Source organism: Colletotrichum spaethianum, assembly GCF_022836535.1.
Source record: "Colletotrichum spaethianum MAFF 239500 DNA, contig72, whole genome shotgun sequence".
NCBI classification, from domain to species: domain Eukaryota; kingdom Fungi; phylum Ascomycota; class Sordariomycetes; order Glomerellales; family Glomerellaceae; genus Colletotrichum; species Colletotrichum spaethianum.
In genome coordinates this window covers 94,031-111,362 of record NW_026054842.1, presented here as the reverse complement: position 1 = coordinate 111,362, position 17,332 = coordinate 94,031, and the positions used below count along the sequence as shown (strand labels likewise).

The 17,332-nt window shown below is 57.0% G+C and overlaps 5 protein-coding genes across 5 annotated transcripts; 2 read left to right on the top strand and 3 right to left on the bottom strand.

Moving 5' to 3' along the window:
* Window positions 1-3,534: 3,534 nt before the first annotated feature.
* On the top strand, window positions 3,535-4,490 carry ColSpa_12778 (cell division control protein 14; the record flags this gene model as incomplete). The annotated part of the gene is made up of 2 exons (XM_049278990.1): window positions 3,535-3,939; window positions 4,005-4,490. 2 exons carry the CDS (start codon window positions 3,535-3,537, stop codon window positions 4,488-4,490), a joined length of 891 nt encoding a protein of 296 aa, XP_049134947.1.
* A 494-nt stretch (window positions 4,491-4,984) lies between these two features.
* Window positions 4,985-6,410, bottom strand: ColSpa_12777 (uncharacterized protein; the record flags this gene model as incomplete). The annotated part of the gene is made up of 2 exons (XM_049278989.1): window positions 4,985-5,764; window positions 5,841-6,410. The coding sequence occupies 2 exons, from the start codon at window positions 6,408-6,410 to the stop codon at window positions 4,985-4,987; spliced, it is 1,350 nt and encodes a 449-aa protein (XP_049134946.1).
* Window positions 6,411-6,975: 565 nt separating this feature from the next.
* On the bottom strand, window positions 6,976-7,173 carry ColSpa_12776 (uncharacterized protein; the record flags this gene model as incomplete). Its single annotated transcript, XM_049278988.1, has 1 exon — window positions 6,976-7,173. One exon carries the CDS (start codon window positions 7,171-7,173, stop codon window positions 6,976-6,978), a length of 198 nt encoding a protein of 65 aa, XP_049134945.1.
* Window positions 7,174-10,726: 3,553 nt separating this feature from the next.
* ColSpa_12775 (EKC/KEOPS complex subunit BUD32) lies at window positions 10,727-11,721 on the top strand (the record flags this gene model as incomplete). Its single annotated transcript, XM_049278987.1, is given in 2 exon segments — window positions 10,727-11,175; window positions 11,193-11,721. 2 exon segments carry the CDS (start codon window positions 10,727-10,729, stop codon window positions 11,719-11,721), a joined length of 978 nt encoding a protein of 325 aa, XP_049134944.1.
* Window positions 11,722-12,187: 466 nt separating this feature from the next.
* On the bottom strand, window positions 12,188-13,797 carry ColSpa_12774 (uncharacterized protein; the record flags this gene model as incomplete). The annotated part of the gene is made up of 2 exons (XM_049278986.1): window positions 12,188-12,948; window positions 12,999-13,797. The coding sequence occupies 2 exons, from the start codon at window positions 13,795-13,797 to the stop codon at window positions 12,188-12,190; spliced, it is 1,560 nt and encodes a 519-aa protein (XP_049134943.1).
* Between the last annotated feature and the right edge of the window lie 3,535 nt (window positions 13,798-17,332).

The following is a 17,332-nucleotide window of genomic DNA, read 5'->3' as shown; positions in this document are numbered from 1 at the left end:
GCTGAACTTGCCCTCGGTGAGATCCTCGCACATGCCCTTGTTGTCCGAGTACTCCTTGGAGGAGAGATTCATGTAGTCGTCGCGGATCTGGAAGATGAGGCCCATGAGGTTGACGAGCTCGACGCAGTCCGTGAGGCTGCGCGACTCGGCCTGCATGAGCTTGATGCCCAGCCGGAAGAGGCCGCCCGTCTTGTTGCCGACCATCTCCAGGTAGTCCTCCTCCGTCGGGCAGGTGAGGGTGTCGCGCCAGAAGAGGTCCATGCCCTGGCCGCGGTGTAGGTGGACGAGCTCCTCGGCGAAGATGGAGATTGTCTTTTGGTTCTTGAGGCGCTGGAGCTCCTGCAGGGCGCAGAAGTAAATGTAGTTGGCCGAGTTGATGGTCTGGGCGACGCCAAAGATGTTGTGGGCGACGGGGAGGCCGCGGCGCAGCGACGACGAATCCTCAACGTCGTCGATGAGCAGCGAGGCCGTGTGCAGCATGCCGACAACGTTGGTGATGACGTCGATGCTTTCCTGGGGCACCTCGAGCCAGACGTTGAAGGCCTGGATCAGCTGGGCGCGGAAGTCCTTGCCGGGGAGTGCAGAGAGGTAGTCGAACGGGCCGGTGATGACCTTGTCCTTCTCCTCGGGCCAGGTCTTGCGGGTGAAGTTCAGGTCGGAAGTCGCGTAGCGCGAGGGGTCTGGGGGCGGGGGAGGCTGCATCGTGAGTGTGAAGGAGGTTGCTTGGTTCCCCAGAGAGGGACGACGGGATCGGTGGGAGGAGTGCGAATACGAGTGCTTATGGGAGAGTGTGCGGTTGCTGGGTTTGTAGTTTGCGCGGGACAGCCAGTTGGTCTCGGGGACGGTGCGGAGGGGCGCTTTGGAGGTCACGGGCGCGGCCGCGTGGGCGGAGGGGGTGACGGACGCGGCGGAGGACTGACCGATGGATGATTTGCGAGAGGGGATGAGGTTCGGCGGGGAAGGGGGGAAGGAGGGGTTATTTGTAGTGACCGAGAACTTGTCGGTGGTTTTCTTTGAGGAAGACGACGTCGACGCGGTAGGCACCATCGTGAAAGGGAGCTTTCTCCAAAGGGCCGCTTGCCAGGGGAAGAGGCGTGGCTTCTTAAGGGTGTCTGGCTCTGGGAGGGAGGCCCCGGTCTCAGCAGCTTCGCCCTCTGTGACAGCTGGCGTTGGCGCGGATGCGGCAGCTGCTTGAGCTCCAGCTGTTGGCTCAAGCTCGGAGCTCGCGTGGGCTGGGAATGCCGCTTGGTGGAGCTCTGGCCGGTGGGTTGTGGTAGAATCGGTCAGCTGGCGCTGTCGGTGGTAATGCTGCTTATTCGTGTAAACGTCACCACTTGCTCAGCCAAGGTGGGCTTCAGCCTGGGATTGGGATTTGGGCGGGAGCGGGCGATAGGACTGGTTGCGCGTATGCGAGTGCCCTTTGCCTGCATTGGTGAATGTGCATGGCCCCTCCAGCGGGGAACAAGGGCATGTAGACCGTCATGACTTCGTGAATAGGACCTTTTTTTGCTGCAAGGAAGAACAGGGGTAGGTGAGCGGAACAGGCAGAGGACAAGGCAGAGTTGGATCACTGATCCATGCTCAACATATTTCTAATGGATGGGAAATAAATCGGGCACCTAACAAAGTCCTAGAGCGAGACCTGCAGTAGGCCGACATGAAGAAAAACAAAGCGCAAGGCAGCAACCAGTAGAGAAAACGGCCAAGATGGGCATTCACATGCCAACAGAACACAGCCTGCGCACCTTGTTCATGCAGCAACTTGCGCAAGTGCTGAGGGAGATTTAAGATGCCCGATTGAACGCGTTGTTGGAGCTCTTATCGATTGATGGTGAGGAGATTGCTCGGACTGCGTTGGGGGCAGAACTTAGGACGTCATCAATTTACAGTTGAGTTGGGGTCGGGCTTTCATCGATACCGAGCTCCAGGCAGGCGCGGCGGGCTTTGCTCCGAGTGGAAGTGAGACCGATGGTGGGAGAGGGTAAGAAAACAGCGAAAGTTTCGCGTCCGGATAACTCGGTAAGGTATCGTGCTCGATGCGCCACGAGATGATTCGCTTCCACTTGGCTGACGATACAGTGAAGATGAAGATGGAGCGCAGAAGACAAGAAGTAACCAGAGCAGCAGGCAGAGGTTCGTGCGAACTCTCCGTCTTAAGAATCTGCGCGGCGCACGGAGGCACGACCCATTCGAATGTAACTCGGGAGCAGAAGAGGGTTTCTAGAAGATAGGTGAGTGATGTGCCACTTGGCTAGTCTTGAATCCCACACTTGCAGCCAAAGTCTCTCTCTCGGATGGCACGTAAAGCGCTGGATCCCGCCGCCTGTCACATTTGTCATCCCTTGACCCTGTTTCGTGCCATGCCACGGCGCATATGTGTCAACCGGTTTGGCGTGTCGTCGTAGTGTAAATGCCGAGGGAGGGCAGGAGCTGTCTCTGAGTCGGAAAGCCCCAGGTGCTGAAATCGGAGATGTGCCAACCCCTCGTGCCTCCAGGTTTCATCCGCAATAAGTGCCGGTCTTAAGCACGCGCGGGTCTTGCGATAGACCCTGCAGAGAAATCTCCCCGTTCGATTGGCGCCTGCAGAATGCCGTCCCATCTGTCCCAGGCTTTGCAGTTAGCGGGAATCTGGGATCAAGGCAAGGCAAGGCAGCCAAGGTCGAGACGGGGAGATTTAGGCCAAGACTTCGCTTACCATGCCTTGGAGTAGTATCAACTCTCTACCTTATCTCGTACCTTGATCGCAACCCCGAACAAGTGACAAGGTTGGATGCACCAACAGACAAAAGCCTTGAACCCTGAAGAGAGGAAAGAAAGCCCAAGGTGCCACGGCCCGTGCCCCCGCAATGCACCAACGCACCTCGAATCGCCCAATTGACCCTGCGGACCCGCCTGGCTGCCTTACCTAAGCCCGGGCAGGCCAATCAGAGAACAGAGTTCCCTTTTGGGCCGCGCTAAATCCCCATCCCAACGTGCTGGATCGACCCGGTTGCTGGGGCATCAATCGTCCAACGCAACACAAACACACATGGAAGTTGCCTCGCGCCTTCTCTCTCTCTCCCCCTCTCACTCTCAGACCCCTTCTCGAGCCGGCACTCAACCCTCAAATGACTACCTGCGCTCGCCGCCGACTTTTGCCATTTCCTCCTTTCCCTCCTCTGCAATCGTCGCAATCGTGATACCCTCTCCCCCAGATCCCTAGAGGACTTGTCCTCGCCATTCATCTCTTTGTTTTCTTCTCTCTTCCTGTATTAACATTTTCCGACGGTGCTGCCGCCGCCAACGCTGCTGCTGCTGCTTATAGACTCAAGCATCACTCTCTCCTTGATCGGTCTTGGCGTCGATTGTCACCATCGTAGTATCCGCAAGTCGCATCAATAAGGATCGCATCGTCTCTTTTGTCTTTGCCTTTCTATTTGCGCCCAAAGTCCATTATACCCATATCCGATCAAGCCACCACCAAGCCACCGCCTTGCTGGAGCCTCAACAACACAAATAACTATTCATCCCACGAGCCACGCGCGCACCACAAGAATGGAAAATCTCCTCAGCCTCGCCTTCGATGGCCTCTCCTCCTACGACGGCCCCAAGATCCGTAAAGGTCTGCGCCAAGTCGAGGGCCTCCTCGCCCAGATCTGCCTTTCGTCGCCGGCAAAGGCAAGATCTCCGACGGCGGACGACGAGTCTCCGCATGCCAGCGGTGGCAAGTCTCTCGCCGACTTGTCTGACGACCCGGCCTTTCGCGAGTTCTTCAAGCTGCAGGAGGGATTCGAATGGAACGTCGCGCTACGCCTCATCAACACTCTCGACCGCCTGATGGGCAAGGGCACCGACGGACAGAACGACCTTCTGATCCTCAGCTCGCTGGATCTGATCCAGGGCGTCCTGCTACTTCACCCGCCCAGCAAAGCCCTCTTCTCGCGAGAGCAGAATATGAACGTACGTTCTCGCTTTACTTCCGCGTCGTCTTCTCCTCATCGCAAATACTGACTTCTTCCCTCCAGCTTCTCCTTGACCTGCTCGAACCCGTCAACTGTCCCGCGATTCAGTCTGCCACCCTCCTCACCCTTGTCACCGCCCTGATTGACACGCCCACAAATACCCGCGCCTTCGAGGCCCTCGACGGCCTCCTCACCGTCACCTCCCTCTTCAAGTCCCGCTCCACCGCCCGTGAGGTCAAGCTCAAGCTCGTCGAGTTCCTCTACTTCTACCTCATGCCCGAGGTCCCCTCCATCCCCCGCGCCGACGTCCGCGCCTCCATCCCCGCTATCCACCAGCGCAGCCCCAGCAAGCTCGCCGGCGCCTTCGGCAGCGCCGCATCTACCCCCACCGCCGATGCGAACCACACGCGGAGCCGCGCTGGCAGCGAATCCGCCGACACCCTGACGACCGAGGAGAAGCAGGAGCTGCTGGGCCGCCACCTGAGCAACGTCGAGGACCTGGTCAGGGACTTGCGGACGTGCACGCCCTTTGGCGGTGTCGTGTGCTAGCGCTCTGCCCTTGCTGAGAGTTGATATTTCTCTCCGAAGTTTCTGGTGTTTTCCTGGTTATCTCGGACCTTTTTTCCTCCTTATTCTTTCTTAAACATCTCTTCGTTGCCGTTTTGGCTGTCGTTAGCATCCTCCATATCGTTTGGCGTTCCGCGGAGGGTTTAGGTTGAGGGACACGAAGGAACATTCTGGTTTTTGTTGTTTTCATGGAAACGTGGGCGAGGAGTTTCTTTTCGGCTGGGGAGGGGAGTTGTTCATTGAAAAAAAGTTTCAACTTCATCCAAAATCGCTTAATACGTATTATCAAGTCATTTTGCGCAACGTAAGAACGCGCGCGCGTGCGGGCGAAGCAAGAGGAACACGGACACTTGTGTTTTCTTTTTTTTGGTTATATCAACATCACTGTCGCCATTGTCATCGTTGTCGTCGAGCGTCTGTTTGGACGACGAAATATAGAAATACTCTGGACATCCGTACACACCGTTTTTCTTGCCTCACCTCTCTGACGGAGGGCCCGGTGACCTGTCCATCAAGGAAACGCTCGTGATGCTCCTCGGTGTCATCAGCGGCGGTGACTGCGTCTGCGGAGAAGGCATCACCGGCGAAGGCGACACCATCTCAGACCCGTATAGCTCATACCTCTCCTGCGTCGCTTCGGCCTCCCGCTCCGCCGGCACGGCCGTGACGTCGTGCCCGTACCCCCTTTTCACGCCCACCGAGTCGATCTCCACCGGCGCTACGACGTCGCTCGGCGAGTGCGCCTGCAGCGGCACGCCCCTCCCCCTGCCCGGCGTGGTCGCCGCCCCGTCGGACACCACAGTCTCCGTCTCCGTGTACGGCCCCGCCACGGCCGCCGGGCCAAAGTAGTCCTGCGTTAAGCCGCCCCGGGCCGTCGGCCGCGAGCCGGACGTGACTTCCGACATGGCGCGCGCGCTCCGGCCCGGTCTCTCGCTGCCGCCGCCGCCGCCGACGACGAGGCCGGAAACCCCGCCGCTGACGCGGCTCGCGCCGCCGCTGCGCTGGGACATTGTCGTCCCCCGCCTCCGTCGCCTGATCAGGCAGAACCACGCCGAGACTCCCACCAGCGCAAACCCGACGACGGACACGCCGACGCCGATTCCGGCCTTCGCGCCGGTTGACAGCCCGCCGGAGCCGCCATCGACGATCTTCACGCCCGTGATCGTAGGGTTCCCCGGCGCGCAAGCCGCGGTGCCGCTGACGACGGTGCAGTGCATGAGGTTGTCGCAGCACCCCTGCCCGTCGTCGCACGCGTGCTGCGTGGTGGCGGTGCACCCGGGGTCCGCCGGCGTCAGCGTCCCTGTGACAGGAGGTCGCGACCACGGTGCTCACGCAGCCGCCGCTCGAGACGCAGGTCTGCCCGTAGGAGCAGCAGCCGCCGCCGAACTGGGTCTCGCAGCGGAAGGCCGAGGTGGAGGGGCAGATGCGGCCGCAGCAGGCGGAGGAGACGGAGGTGGTGACAACGGCGCCGCCCGTGATGGTCTCGGAGACGGTGCGGGTGACGGTGGTGGAGCACTGGTAGGCCGTGGCCGCGCAGTTGGAGTCGCAGTTGGAGCCGACGGGGCAGCACCACGGCTTGTTGTCCGGCTTGACGTAGCAGTAGTTTGTGTTTGCGCAGCACTCTCCCGGGAAGCCAATATCGACACCTGACCTGTCGTTAGCGAAAGTTACGGGTAGTCTGGCGAGCATTGCGGTGGTTCTTGAGCAGTGGGCCTGAGGCCTCTTACATGAATGGTAGTTCGGATTGCATATCCCGCCGTCGCGGATGGCCAGCTTGGGAGCGTCGACGAAGAAGCGCGGCACCAAGGCGCCTCCGACGGGCGACATGTCGACGGCAGCGAATCTCTGTCGGGCAGCCGCGCTGGCGCAGGCGGCCAGCGCGGCAGTCGCGAGAGCCTTCATCTCTCTCTTCTGTGTCTCGCAGTCGGTTGCTCGAGGTGCCAAGAGATTGAGTACGACTTCGTGGAGACGCAGGCGCAGTTTTCGATCTTACTCAAGTGCACATATCCTTTGTGCCACGGGGCTTCGAGGCAAACGTGGGTGGGAATGGCGAGCGAGATACAGACACCCAGCAGATGAAGGGTGAAGTGGCGACGACGAGCAAATACGGCTGAGGAAACACAAGAAAGGCAATTTGAAAAGGCAAAGGGGCCGGTGGAACAATGTAAGCAGGCAAGCGAATCACTGTGTGGTGGGTGAGCAGGCTGCTGCATGCGCCTGGATGCAGCATAGCCTCAGCATCCAGCCCATGGATGAAGAGAGTGTAAGCAGAATCCCATCCGTCAAGGATGATCCGGGTCTTCCTGACTCTTTCTCCTCACGGGGCAAGGATTTCTGCACACTCTCTCGCTTGCGTGACATTTCGGGACGAGGGTGCGGGAAGGCGATTTTGCCCTTCTCTGGCACTCGCAGCAACACACCCGCAGGACTTTGGGCGCGAAAGACCGCTTGGCCTGCATATCGCATATCAAATTGCACTGCAGAAGCAAAGCGGAGTTCCCATCCCGGTTCTTCCATCGGCGACGCGGTCGGTAGGGGAGACGAGCGAGGGGCCCTTCCTCTTGCCCTTCTCGGCCGCTGCCGAGGGACTCGAACGTCCGCGATGATTGGCGGCCTGGTTGGCGTCCGTTGGTTCGGGGTGTCGTGCTGGGCCGCTGGGCTGCATGGCGGGAGACCACGTTCGTTGACCCCTCGATGCGACGCAGGACATAATCCCACCTTCCAATCTTGTTGCCGCGGCCACAGCGGTGGCCGGGTTAGCTGCATGCCCGACATTTCGAGAAGGCCCATCGCAGGAATTGAGACGGAGTGACGGATATCTGACATTCATATAGATAAGGGAAAGCTCCGGATTACTTCTTTTCATTTGTTAGAAAATTGATGGGATTCAGAGTTGGTTTTGAAGTAGGTATACTTGTACTTCCAGCGTTTGAGGTGCCGAATCACCGAGTTCGAGGTCTAAATCTGAAGTCGATGCCATCACCAAGATCCCGCTTGGCTTTCATGGTGGGCTAATTGCATTCCGAGAAGAACGGAAGCGGGGAGTATAGTCAGAGATTAAACATACACAATTGAGAAGCCAGTAACGACGCCCATCATAAATCAATTTTTATTACCCAGACTCCTCAAGGGGTTTGTAGGTTAGCCGGTTTTGAAGAAGTTGTTACGCTTATATGCTTGTATCTGAACTGCTCCAAAAGAATCGTTGCTTGCCCTACACCAGCTAGAGACTATCTTAGGCAGTCACAGACAGAGGTTACGTCCATGCCTATATGAAAACATGGTCGTCTATCACTGGCTAAAATACAGCAATCAAACCCTGATTAGAGTGACGCAACCCCCTGCGTCTTGTTCCTATCTGTCAACTTTGCCATCATCATAATAGGACACCGAGAATAATATGTAGGCTTGCCAGTATCCTGTTTTGCCGAGATTCCAACGCCTTGCCCAACCGCCGCCTACTTCTTCAACCCACTTTAGATCGGCTCTACCTAGAGAGCTCAACTACGGCATCACTTTGTTCTTGGCGATGGCTGGTCGTTCTCACGACGAGATTGTACTGGTCGTTCCGTGTGATGGCTTGTGACCATCCAAAAGGTAGGTATATTCCTAATAAATTCCTTGTCAAAGTGATCTACCTATATTTATGTTTAGGATTCCTGCTATTCCGCCAACTAGGTTCTTATGACATTGAACTCTATATGGGGTAGAAACAGGCTTTAAATGCATTCCAACAAGCCTTAGCGTCTACATAGACAGTGTTAGTGACAAAGTAGAATAAAAGACCCACCAGGGCAACGCGATTCGATGTAAAACTCATTTCCGCTTACCTAGCAGTTTAGCAATCGAAGTAGCAAACTCCGGCAGTGGCGCAGTCCGTGAGACCGGCGTCTGTGCATGTTTTTTTCTGGCTACATGGCACCGGTTCCTGGGGAAGGCATCGATTGGCTCTGGTTTGCAATTCGGCTGGGATCTTGACGGCAGCAGCGTTTGCGACGGGGGTTGCTGATGCCAGATGGAAGCTAACAGCCAAGGTGACAAGTGTGTGGAGGAGCTGCATTGCTGAGATATTGCTTAGATTGTTGGCATAGAATTGCGAAGGAATTGGAGATGTGTATCGTGAAAGGAAGTCCCAGTCTGTTCTGTAAATCTACTTGAGCAAATCTAGACTGAAAGGACTAGATAGTCGCACAGATATATAACCCCCGAGTAGGCATTATTATTAGGTTTCGTGTCAGCTTGCCTCAATTTAAGTTAAGATGATGCCGCGTAAGAGATCAACATATGACATGAATCAAAGTGGACATCGAAAGCCCGAAGCATATTATATCAGTTCCAGGTGCACCTCCTTCAGCATCCATCTGGAAGGCTCGCGCAGCATAGGGCCCCACTGTTGCTTCTGTATTGAATGGTTTATAGATAGGACAACAGGAGGGCTGTACATTATTGGCGGCGTTACGGGGCATAATAGACAAGGGTTCGTCCCAAACGTCTCTGGTGTTCATCCCGAACATTCCGAGTATCCCTACCGTACCTAAGTAGCAGCAGGTGAAATGTTCGTAATTAGGTTTTCTGTGTCAACTGCATAATAACCGGCAGTCAAGCACGAGTCACGCGGGCTGGCCGTCGGTGTGACGATCTCACCTCCACTAACAGCTGCCCGTCGATGGCATGTAATCTTTTGCTGAAGAGGAAAGTGAGGCTGACTCGTCATTCCAGTGTAGAGGAAAAAACCAGGGCTATGTTGGTGGAGAGTGCGACGCCCTTTGTTATTGCCAATGCTATCAAGTTGAAGGTGGCATGACACACATTCACACACACACACACAGTCTATTACGCCCGGCGGCAAAGCCGACAGGGCCACCAAAATTGAAACCGACAACTGTACATAGCTGAGCTTTTCCCTCTGTCTCTTTAGACCCGCAACTAATGTCTCTGTTTCCTGATTATTCCTCCGTATCTGCCGTGTCGCCTCTGGTTCCTCAGGTCTTGCTGTGTTGTGAGCATGCCATCTTGAAGCTTGTTATCCGAGTGTCCAAGATCATATCTAAGACGGTTGAAGCGTGTGTGCCGTCTATGAGACAGGTTGTTAGATGGCCAGGGTTGCGTCGGGTTTGATGTGTTAGAGGGTCCTCCAATTCCGTCTCGCATCGCTTTGCACCCAGATGGCCTGCTGCCGGCGCAAACCACAACATCGCTCGAATCACTTGGCTGTCTAGCTTCCAAATCTCGTCGTCTCTAGTCGTCTGATAGGCTCTTGCCTCTCAGGTAGAAGGATATGTTGCCTCGCTGGGTGTCTGTACATTGGAGCACCTCGGTTCTGAACGTTGCCCATTTTGTACACCAGAAGGGGGAATTTTCAACCGTCTCTGTTGCCTGTCCACAACCACATATGTGCGGAGGCGCTGGAGAAGTGCTCAAAGACAACTGGTATGCACGACAACCCAATTGGTGCTCTCCGTCTTAGTGACTGGCTGGGAGGAGTGAAAACCACGGGCGTTTGGCGGCTCGCACAGTGACTTGAGTCAATCAACCTTGACAAGAAAACAGCTCTATCATGAGCCGCCGCTCGGCAAGCTACATAGCTCTCAATAGACGAATAACCTGACCGCTTGGTCACTGCAAGTCGATAGAACAAGACTTCTCACTCCCCTTTTATACAAGTAACTAGCAAGGGAGAAGTCGCAACAACCTTTTGCTCAAAAGTTTCTCGGAAAGGAAACACTAGTGCGGAGTGCAGGCCCGGCCCGCACACACCAACCACTCTTGGTGCACTTACCCCAAAATCAACACCTCCAGCGGCGTGCCCAGACGCTCGACAAACCGCCACCCCATGAACCCCCCCCCCCCCCCCCCCCCCCAACGGCGCCCCGCGGGCCCTAGAACGCCCTAGAACGAATCCAGCCAAGCGTCTCCGGCACACAGAAACACACCCGGCAGAATCGTTGTCCCTCCCAGGCGGTCAGACACGAACCCCCCCACCAAAAATCGACCCCTCCACCGCGCAGGCGCAGTCGGGCCAGCCCCTCCCTCCGATCGCAGGCCCGCGAGCATGCCAATGTTTTCTTGAAGATATTCCCAAACTCCCACCACCCCCCCGCGATCCGCCTTCTCGACTCACCACCCGCACACGCTATCACCTCCCAACCCGAAACCCTCTTGCCGTCCTCCTCCCGCCGAACCCCACACCCAGCACACAAAAAAAAACCCCCCCGACAATGGCCTCGCCGCCAGAGGGGGCGTTCCCCCTGCCCCCGCTCCTCACCCACCCCTCGTCGCCCGCCGGCTCCCCGGTCCTCGTCACCCAGGGCGCCGAGGCCCGCCTCTACCGCACGACGTTCCTCTCGCCCTCGCTCCCCGCCGCCCTCAAGTACCGCCCTAAGAAGCCCTGGCGCCACCCGACGCTCGACGCCCGCCTCACCCGCGCCCGCATCCTCGCCGAGGCCCGCGTCCTCGCAAAGTGCCGCCGCGAGGGCTGCCCCGTCCCCGCCCTCTACGCCCTCGACGAGGCCGCCGGCTGGCTGATGCTCGAATGGATCCCCGGCGCCCCCGTGCGGGTGCGCATCAACGAGTGGGTGGACGGCGTCGTCAAGGTTAGCGGCGGCGGCGCCGACGACGGCGGGCGCCTCGCGAAGATTCCCGAGGGCGACAACGACGAAAGAAGGCAGTCGGCCAGGGGGGCAGCGAGGTCGTCATGCAAGGCTCCGACGAGGCCGCGCGCCCGCGCGCGGCGGATACGGCAGGGGAGGAAAAGACCGTGGCCCAGGAGCGGGACACGACGGACCTCAAGAGCCTCATGCGCCGCATGGGCGCCGCGATAGGCAGGATGCACAAGATCGGCATCGTCCACGGCGACCTCACGACGTCCAACATGATGCTGCGGCCGCCGCCGACGCCGACTTCCGCCGCCGCCGCCGCCGCAAACACAGCCACGGCCCCGGCGGGCGATGACGCGGCGTCGTCGCCATCCCCCCTCGACGGTGACGTCTTCATCATCGACTTTGGCCTCGCCAGCCAGAGCACCTCGGACGAGGACCGCGCCGTCGACCTCTACGTCCTCGAGCGCGCCTTCGGCAGCACACACCCGCGCGCCGAAGCCTACTTCCGCGACGTCCTCGACGCCTACCGCGCATCCTACAAGCAGGCGCCCGTCACGCTCAAGAAGCTCGAGGACGTCAGGATGCGGGGTCGCAAGAGGAGCATGATTGGATAGCGTAGCAGGGTCGTCAGGGATAGACACTGGAGAAAAAGACCACGAGTCAAACCCGAAAAAGTTCCAAAAAATTAAAAAGAGTTCGTCAGCTACTCGGTCAAAGACGAATCAAATTGATACCCTTGCAGTAGTTGGTTCTACCTCGTCTGTGACATTCGGCTCTTTCTACTTCGGTGTACTGTCCTGTACTTTCTTTGTTCGACCAATCTGTGGTCCTAAGAGGTGGATTCTGCTGACATGCTATCTATATCATTTGCCCCCCCCCCGGAAGTTTGATAATTCCCAAGCCCATTTAAAATAAAAAAAAGTGACGCCAGGTATATAGTAATAATGCCGTGAGATAAAAAACGCCGTGTCATGCTATTATTAGTCGGTTTCCATAACGACTTCCCGAGACCCAACTCAAATGCGAGTCGTCTTCGCCATAGCAACACCTGCAGTGACGCGCAAGCACCGTCCCAGTTCACTACTCTTGCTTGATAGAGCACTTTGTCTCTAACCACTTTGCAAACCGCACCGTCGGGATGTCGAAAAGTCTCCAGAAGACGTCGGCCGCCCAAATCACGGCGGGGACGCACCCCAAAGATCCCAGCACGAATCCCGTGTTGTACCACCACCCTTCGATGCCTGTAAAGGCGTAAGCCCGCCTTTCGATCATGTAGCCGACGGTGTGCATCACTGGACCGTGCATGAGGTAGAGGGCGTAGCTGATCTTTCCGAGGTACTGGATGGGAGCAAGGTTGAAAAAGCTCTTCCATCTCGGCGAATGGCTGACGCAGAGAACAAAGATGACGGCCCCGATGGATTGCCAGAAGCGGTAACCTTCCGCATCCCACCACTTGGGAATGAAGGAGCAAAGCCAGACCCAGCCGGGTGTGATTTCGTAGTTGATATCCGGCTGACACATGAAGTAGATGGACAGGATGCTGAGCATCGCCCAGAAGAAGCCCTTGAGCCGGCTCTTGCTCGGTCGGGATTCGTTCGTGGGGAGAATAGAGCCACCAACAGGGGTGTTGTTGCCCATGATTTGGTCGTATTCCGCGAGCATCATACCGAAGTAGAAGAGCAACAGCTCCCAGCGGTTGTTGCGGTAAGTGAATGCAATGATTCCCCAGAGGAAGAGGAAGCGAAGTCCGGTTCGAACGCGAGCCAGGCCGATGAGTGTGACGAACAGGTACATGGAGCAGCGGAACTCGACTGGGATGGTCCACAAGTGAACATCGTAGGCTGTGAATGTTAGTGTGCGGAGCGACGGCGTCATCGTATGGCCCACTTACATGTGCTTCCACCAAACTTCTCCCAGCCAAACACGTGGACAAAGTTGAACATGCTCCACATCCAGTCCGCCAGCTGCTCGGAAAAGGTGTCGAGAGGTTTCGGGTGAGGCTCCATGACGTTCTTGTGGTACGTCTTGTCGATGGCGAAGTCTCTGGTCCACTCGTAAACGCCCAGTTGCAGCAGCATCATGATGCCAAAGGTCGAGATCGCGGTCGGCAAGTAAAGTCTGATGAATCTTCGGAAGATCAACGACGTCGTTGTTGTGGAGAACTCCTCAAAGTTTCGAGCCCGCGCAAGCTTGATGGGCTTCATGGACAATGCGTAGCCGGAAATGACGAAAAACAGGCACACGGCGGGCGGGCCCTGGTAGAAGAGTCGGAGAAACGGCATCTTGAGTACGTGGTAGTTCTTTTCTGACGAACCCCAGCCCTCGGCGATGATGAAGGCCTGGTAAAAGTAGTGACAAAAGAAGACGAATAGTGCGGCAAGTCCACGCATGCCGTCGAGATGTGACGTTGGGAACAGCTTCTCGGATCGGCCTCGTTCTCTCGTGAAGCGGCTCTGGACGAAGCTAGGAAGTAGGAAGATGAGACCGCGGATGACCGTGACCCGCCATGGTATGGCTCGGGCATATCCCACGGCACCCCGAGCGACCGTCGACCATCGTGGGATCGCGAAGCGGGATTCGAGGTCGACCCTACCGCTCTCGCTCTCGACGTCGGACAACGTCTTCTCGTCCAGGAGCCCCATTCCCTCTTCGTGTGACAGGGACACCTTTGAAGCAGCGTGTCCGTTCATTGTCCTGCAATGGATCCGGGGGCGTGTTGGTTGGGAAGGAGGGTTATAAAAAAGGACTCTCGAGGCCGAACAGTGCAGGTAGCAAGCGCGGCTTGGAACGAGGCAATGGCCAAAGAGAGTCAAGTGAAAAGGAAAGAGAAGCGCGGAGGAGGGAGCGTGGTGGTTTTAATCCGGAGGCCCTTGTTGTTCAGACGATCGGGATCTGCAGGAGAGAGGGGCGAGAGGAGAGTGGAAGCAGGCAATGGAAAGTAAATGTAATTGGGAAAGACACAGGCCCTGTCTGTGAGAATGGATGTTTCCCGAGGATGGATGAATGTGTTGGGTGTCGGGTGGGCGTGTCTTGTCTCGTCTCGTCAACCAGCCCGTGACCTTGACCTTGACCTTGGGTGTGGGCTCAAAGCAGAACCTTGGGTGCAGGAACCGGGATATCTCAGCGCTGAAGCAGAGACGTGGGCCGCTGCAAGGAAAGGAATGTGGAGAAACGGGCAGACACTGGCAAGTCAAGGTATGTAAACAACAAAACCATAGGAAACCAGAGAAAACAAAGGGTCCGGCTGAAGTGAGATTGGAACGAGCCTCAGCGCATGGAGTAGAGTACGGCTCTCCGTACGGCAGAGGCAAAGGCAGATGTGTAGTGGGGCTTTTTGGGAACGTGGCTCCTTCCCAAACGACAAAATCCCGAGGCGAGCAGACACGGGAAGCAGCGAAAGAGAGAGAGAGAGAGAGAGAGCGTGAGCGTGAGCGTCAGTGGTGTGGGTAAATGGGGCCTGTTTCAGGGTGGAATCGTGTAAGTGCGGCAGCTATGACGGGCTTGGGGAGGGGTGCACCTTGAAAGCAGGTACAGTGCAGAAATGATGCCGTTGAGCGTGTAAGAAGCACCTATGCCAAACAGGTCAGGAGCAATGTTCTTGCTTTCGCTGTGTATCTCTGCCTCGAGTGACGAATCGGAATCTTTGCGAGTGTCGAAGCGCGGAAGGCGGCTGTCGTTGTTCTTTTCCAGTTGATTTTGAGTATAGAGTGCAAAGTCTGTTCGTTCGCTCCCGTGTGTCTTGTTTTGACACAAAGGTAAAAAGGAGCCTAGGAATGCCTCCAGTTATGAGGAGGACGCAGCTGAAAGACACGGGGCGCTGACGGAAAGCCAAAAAGAAACCGAGGCGCATATGTCATGGGCCAGAAGGATGGGAGTAGCGCTCTGGCTGTGCACAACTCTGATGATCGGACAGTTGTCCTGCAAAGCGTCACTTGTGGCGGGTATATGTGTGTGTGTGCAGGTACCGACTATGGACGTCGATGAGGATGAGGATTGCACGGCCGTCCAGCAGTCCAATGAGCGCCGTGCCAAAAGAAGGGATGAAACGACAGTGAGCAGGTCGGGTCGAGACGAGGGCGAAGGATGACCGAGGCAGAAGGGAAACGACGAGGTGTGTGTGTGTATGTGATGCACAAGACGAGCAGGATGGGGAGACAGCAAGAGCGTCGATCAGTGAAGTCCGGACGAAGAAACCTTAGGGTATGCGCTTCAACAGACTCTTCGCCCCAGGAAACATCAGACCCATTGGCCGGACCGGGGATGTTGAGGGGACACGAACGGATAGGGGTTTCACAGTTACATGGAAATAGATGACGTGTTGAGAGAAAGAAGGCGAGAAACGTGTAGTAGGGGGGGTCCGACAGGGAACAAAAGGAAGGCGAATACAGGAGAAACAAGACGGACGAGAATGCTGGTAATGGAGAAGCGACGAACTTGTGCGCGTACATAAAAAATGATGGGCTCGGGGAAAGGGACACTAAAAAAATCAAATCTTCTCCAGAATGGTGGTAATCTGATTACACATTATCAACCACGCAGAGTACATACACGGGGGGGGGGATGCATAGAGGACCTCCGGCGCGCAAATCAATCAAGTTCGGCCTCAGTTTCTCCTCCTGACGTCGTCGCGTCGACGCCTCTTAGGCCAGTGATTTCAATCCCCTATTTCCCACTCACCGGGCCCCCTCATCGTTCCTCTTCCTCCAAGAATGAAAAGAAAGAAAGAAGAGCAGAGGACGGGCCCCGGTTGCCCAGTCCAGTCCGCCGCGCCGCGGCCCCCATCATGTTCCCTCCCTTCCATCCCCGCCCCTGGCCCTCTCCCTCCGCCGGCACTGCAAGGCAGGGGAGGGATGCTAGCGCGGACGGAGAAAGTGATCGATGGGCGATGGGCGAATGGCATGTCTGGGCATAAGGGGTAAACCGTAAGGGGTCTCAGATTGCATAGGCGAGGCCACCAATGTGGGAAGGGACCTGCTCGAGCTTTCTCCCGCCAAGAGCGTGTCAACGACCCAGCCATTCCTCGGCAGAGACATGGCAACCCGCGACCGGCAGCAGGTCTCGGCGCATGAGTTCTCTGGGCTTCTCGTCGCGGTGTTCCGGGGGGAAGAGCCACTTTTCGCGATGAAGCAGTCGTAAGCCCGTCTGGGGGCATTCCAAGTGTTTTTCTGGAGAACAATGGAGCGTCGGAGGGCCCTTGGAGGCGAGAGAAATTGCAGATATTGGTCGAGAGTGAGAGTTGCGGGAGCGGTACCCCAGTTTTTCGTGTCCGCCGCACTTTATCAACGGTTGCCAGCCTCCCGGGGTGCGGCGCTGCGGCTACCTTCGTTGCGACATGAGTGCAAGGTTATTCAAGGTTGAGATCGGCGCTTGGGTCCACGCTGCCGCGCTCGGCAAACCGGGGGGCGTACTCGAGACGCTCGGCGTGCAAGGGCCCCATTGGGTGTGCCCAGTCAGGGGTGCAGCATGTTTCCCGGCAGACAAAACCCCTTGGCCATGTTCCAGATTGGCAAATCCGTCACGTCGAGTGCATGGCAGCGTATGGCAAAACCCGCCCGTCGTTCCCTCGTTTTTGCAACGTTGGCCTCCATCCTCCGATCCATTTCCTTCTCGGTTCCTCCCAACTCCTTCCTCGACTCCTCCGGTCACCCCCCCTTCCAGTGTCCGGTGCCTGCTAAATGCGTCCCTGCCTGAGATTTTGAGTGGCAGCAAGCGGCCCTTACTGCCGCCGCCATCCTTGGTCCGTGGCCAGGAACCCGCGAGGCCAAGCTGCTTTGGTTTGGTCGAGAATCTCCTGGCCCCGATTAAAACCAAGCCAACTGTCGATCGACATCCCTTCCGGGAGCCGAGTCAGGATACCCACGCCGGGGAAAGGCCTGCTTCGGCCTGCTCTCGCTTGACAAGTCGAGTTGAGAGGCCTCTAGGACTGTCACCCGGAACACCTTCTCTAGGCAGGCACGGCACGGCACAGTAGGTATCCAAACCTGCACAGACACTGTTTCTTGAACCACTTCCGTCCATGGTAATACACGTTGTTTTTGAGTTTCGAGTGCACGAGGGCCACCCGGCTGATACACAAGCATTGCCAAGAGTACGGCCGTAACTCAACTCATGTCTCCCGAAATACCCGCTGTCCCATTAGTCTTTTTTTGGTATCCTCTACGTGACACTGGACTGTCAAGCAAGTGTATATGTACAGATGTGCGAAACCAACGCCTGTCCAACCTG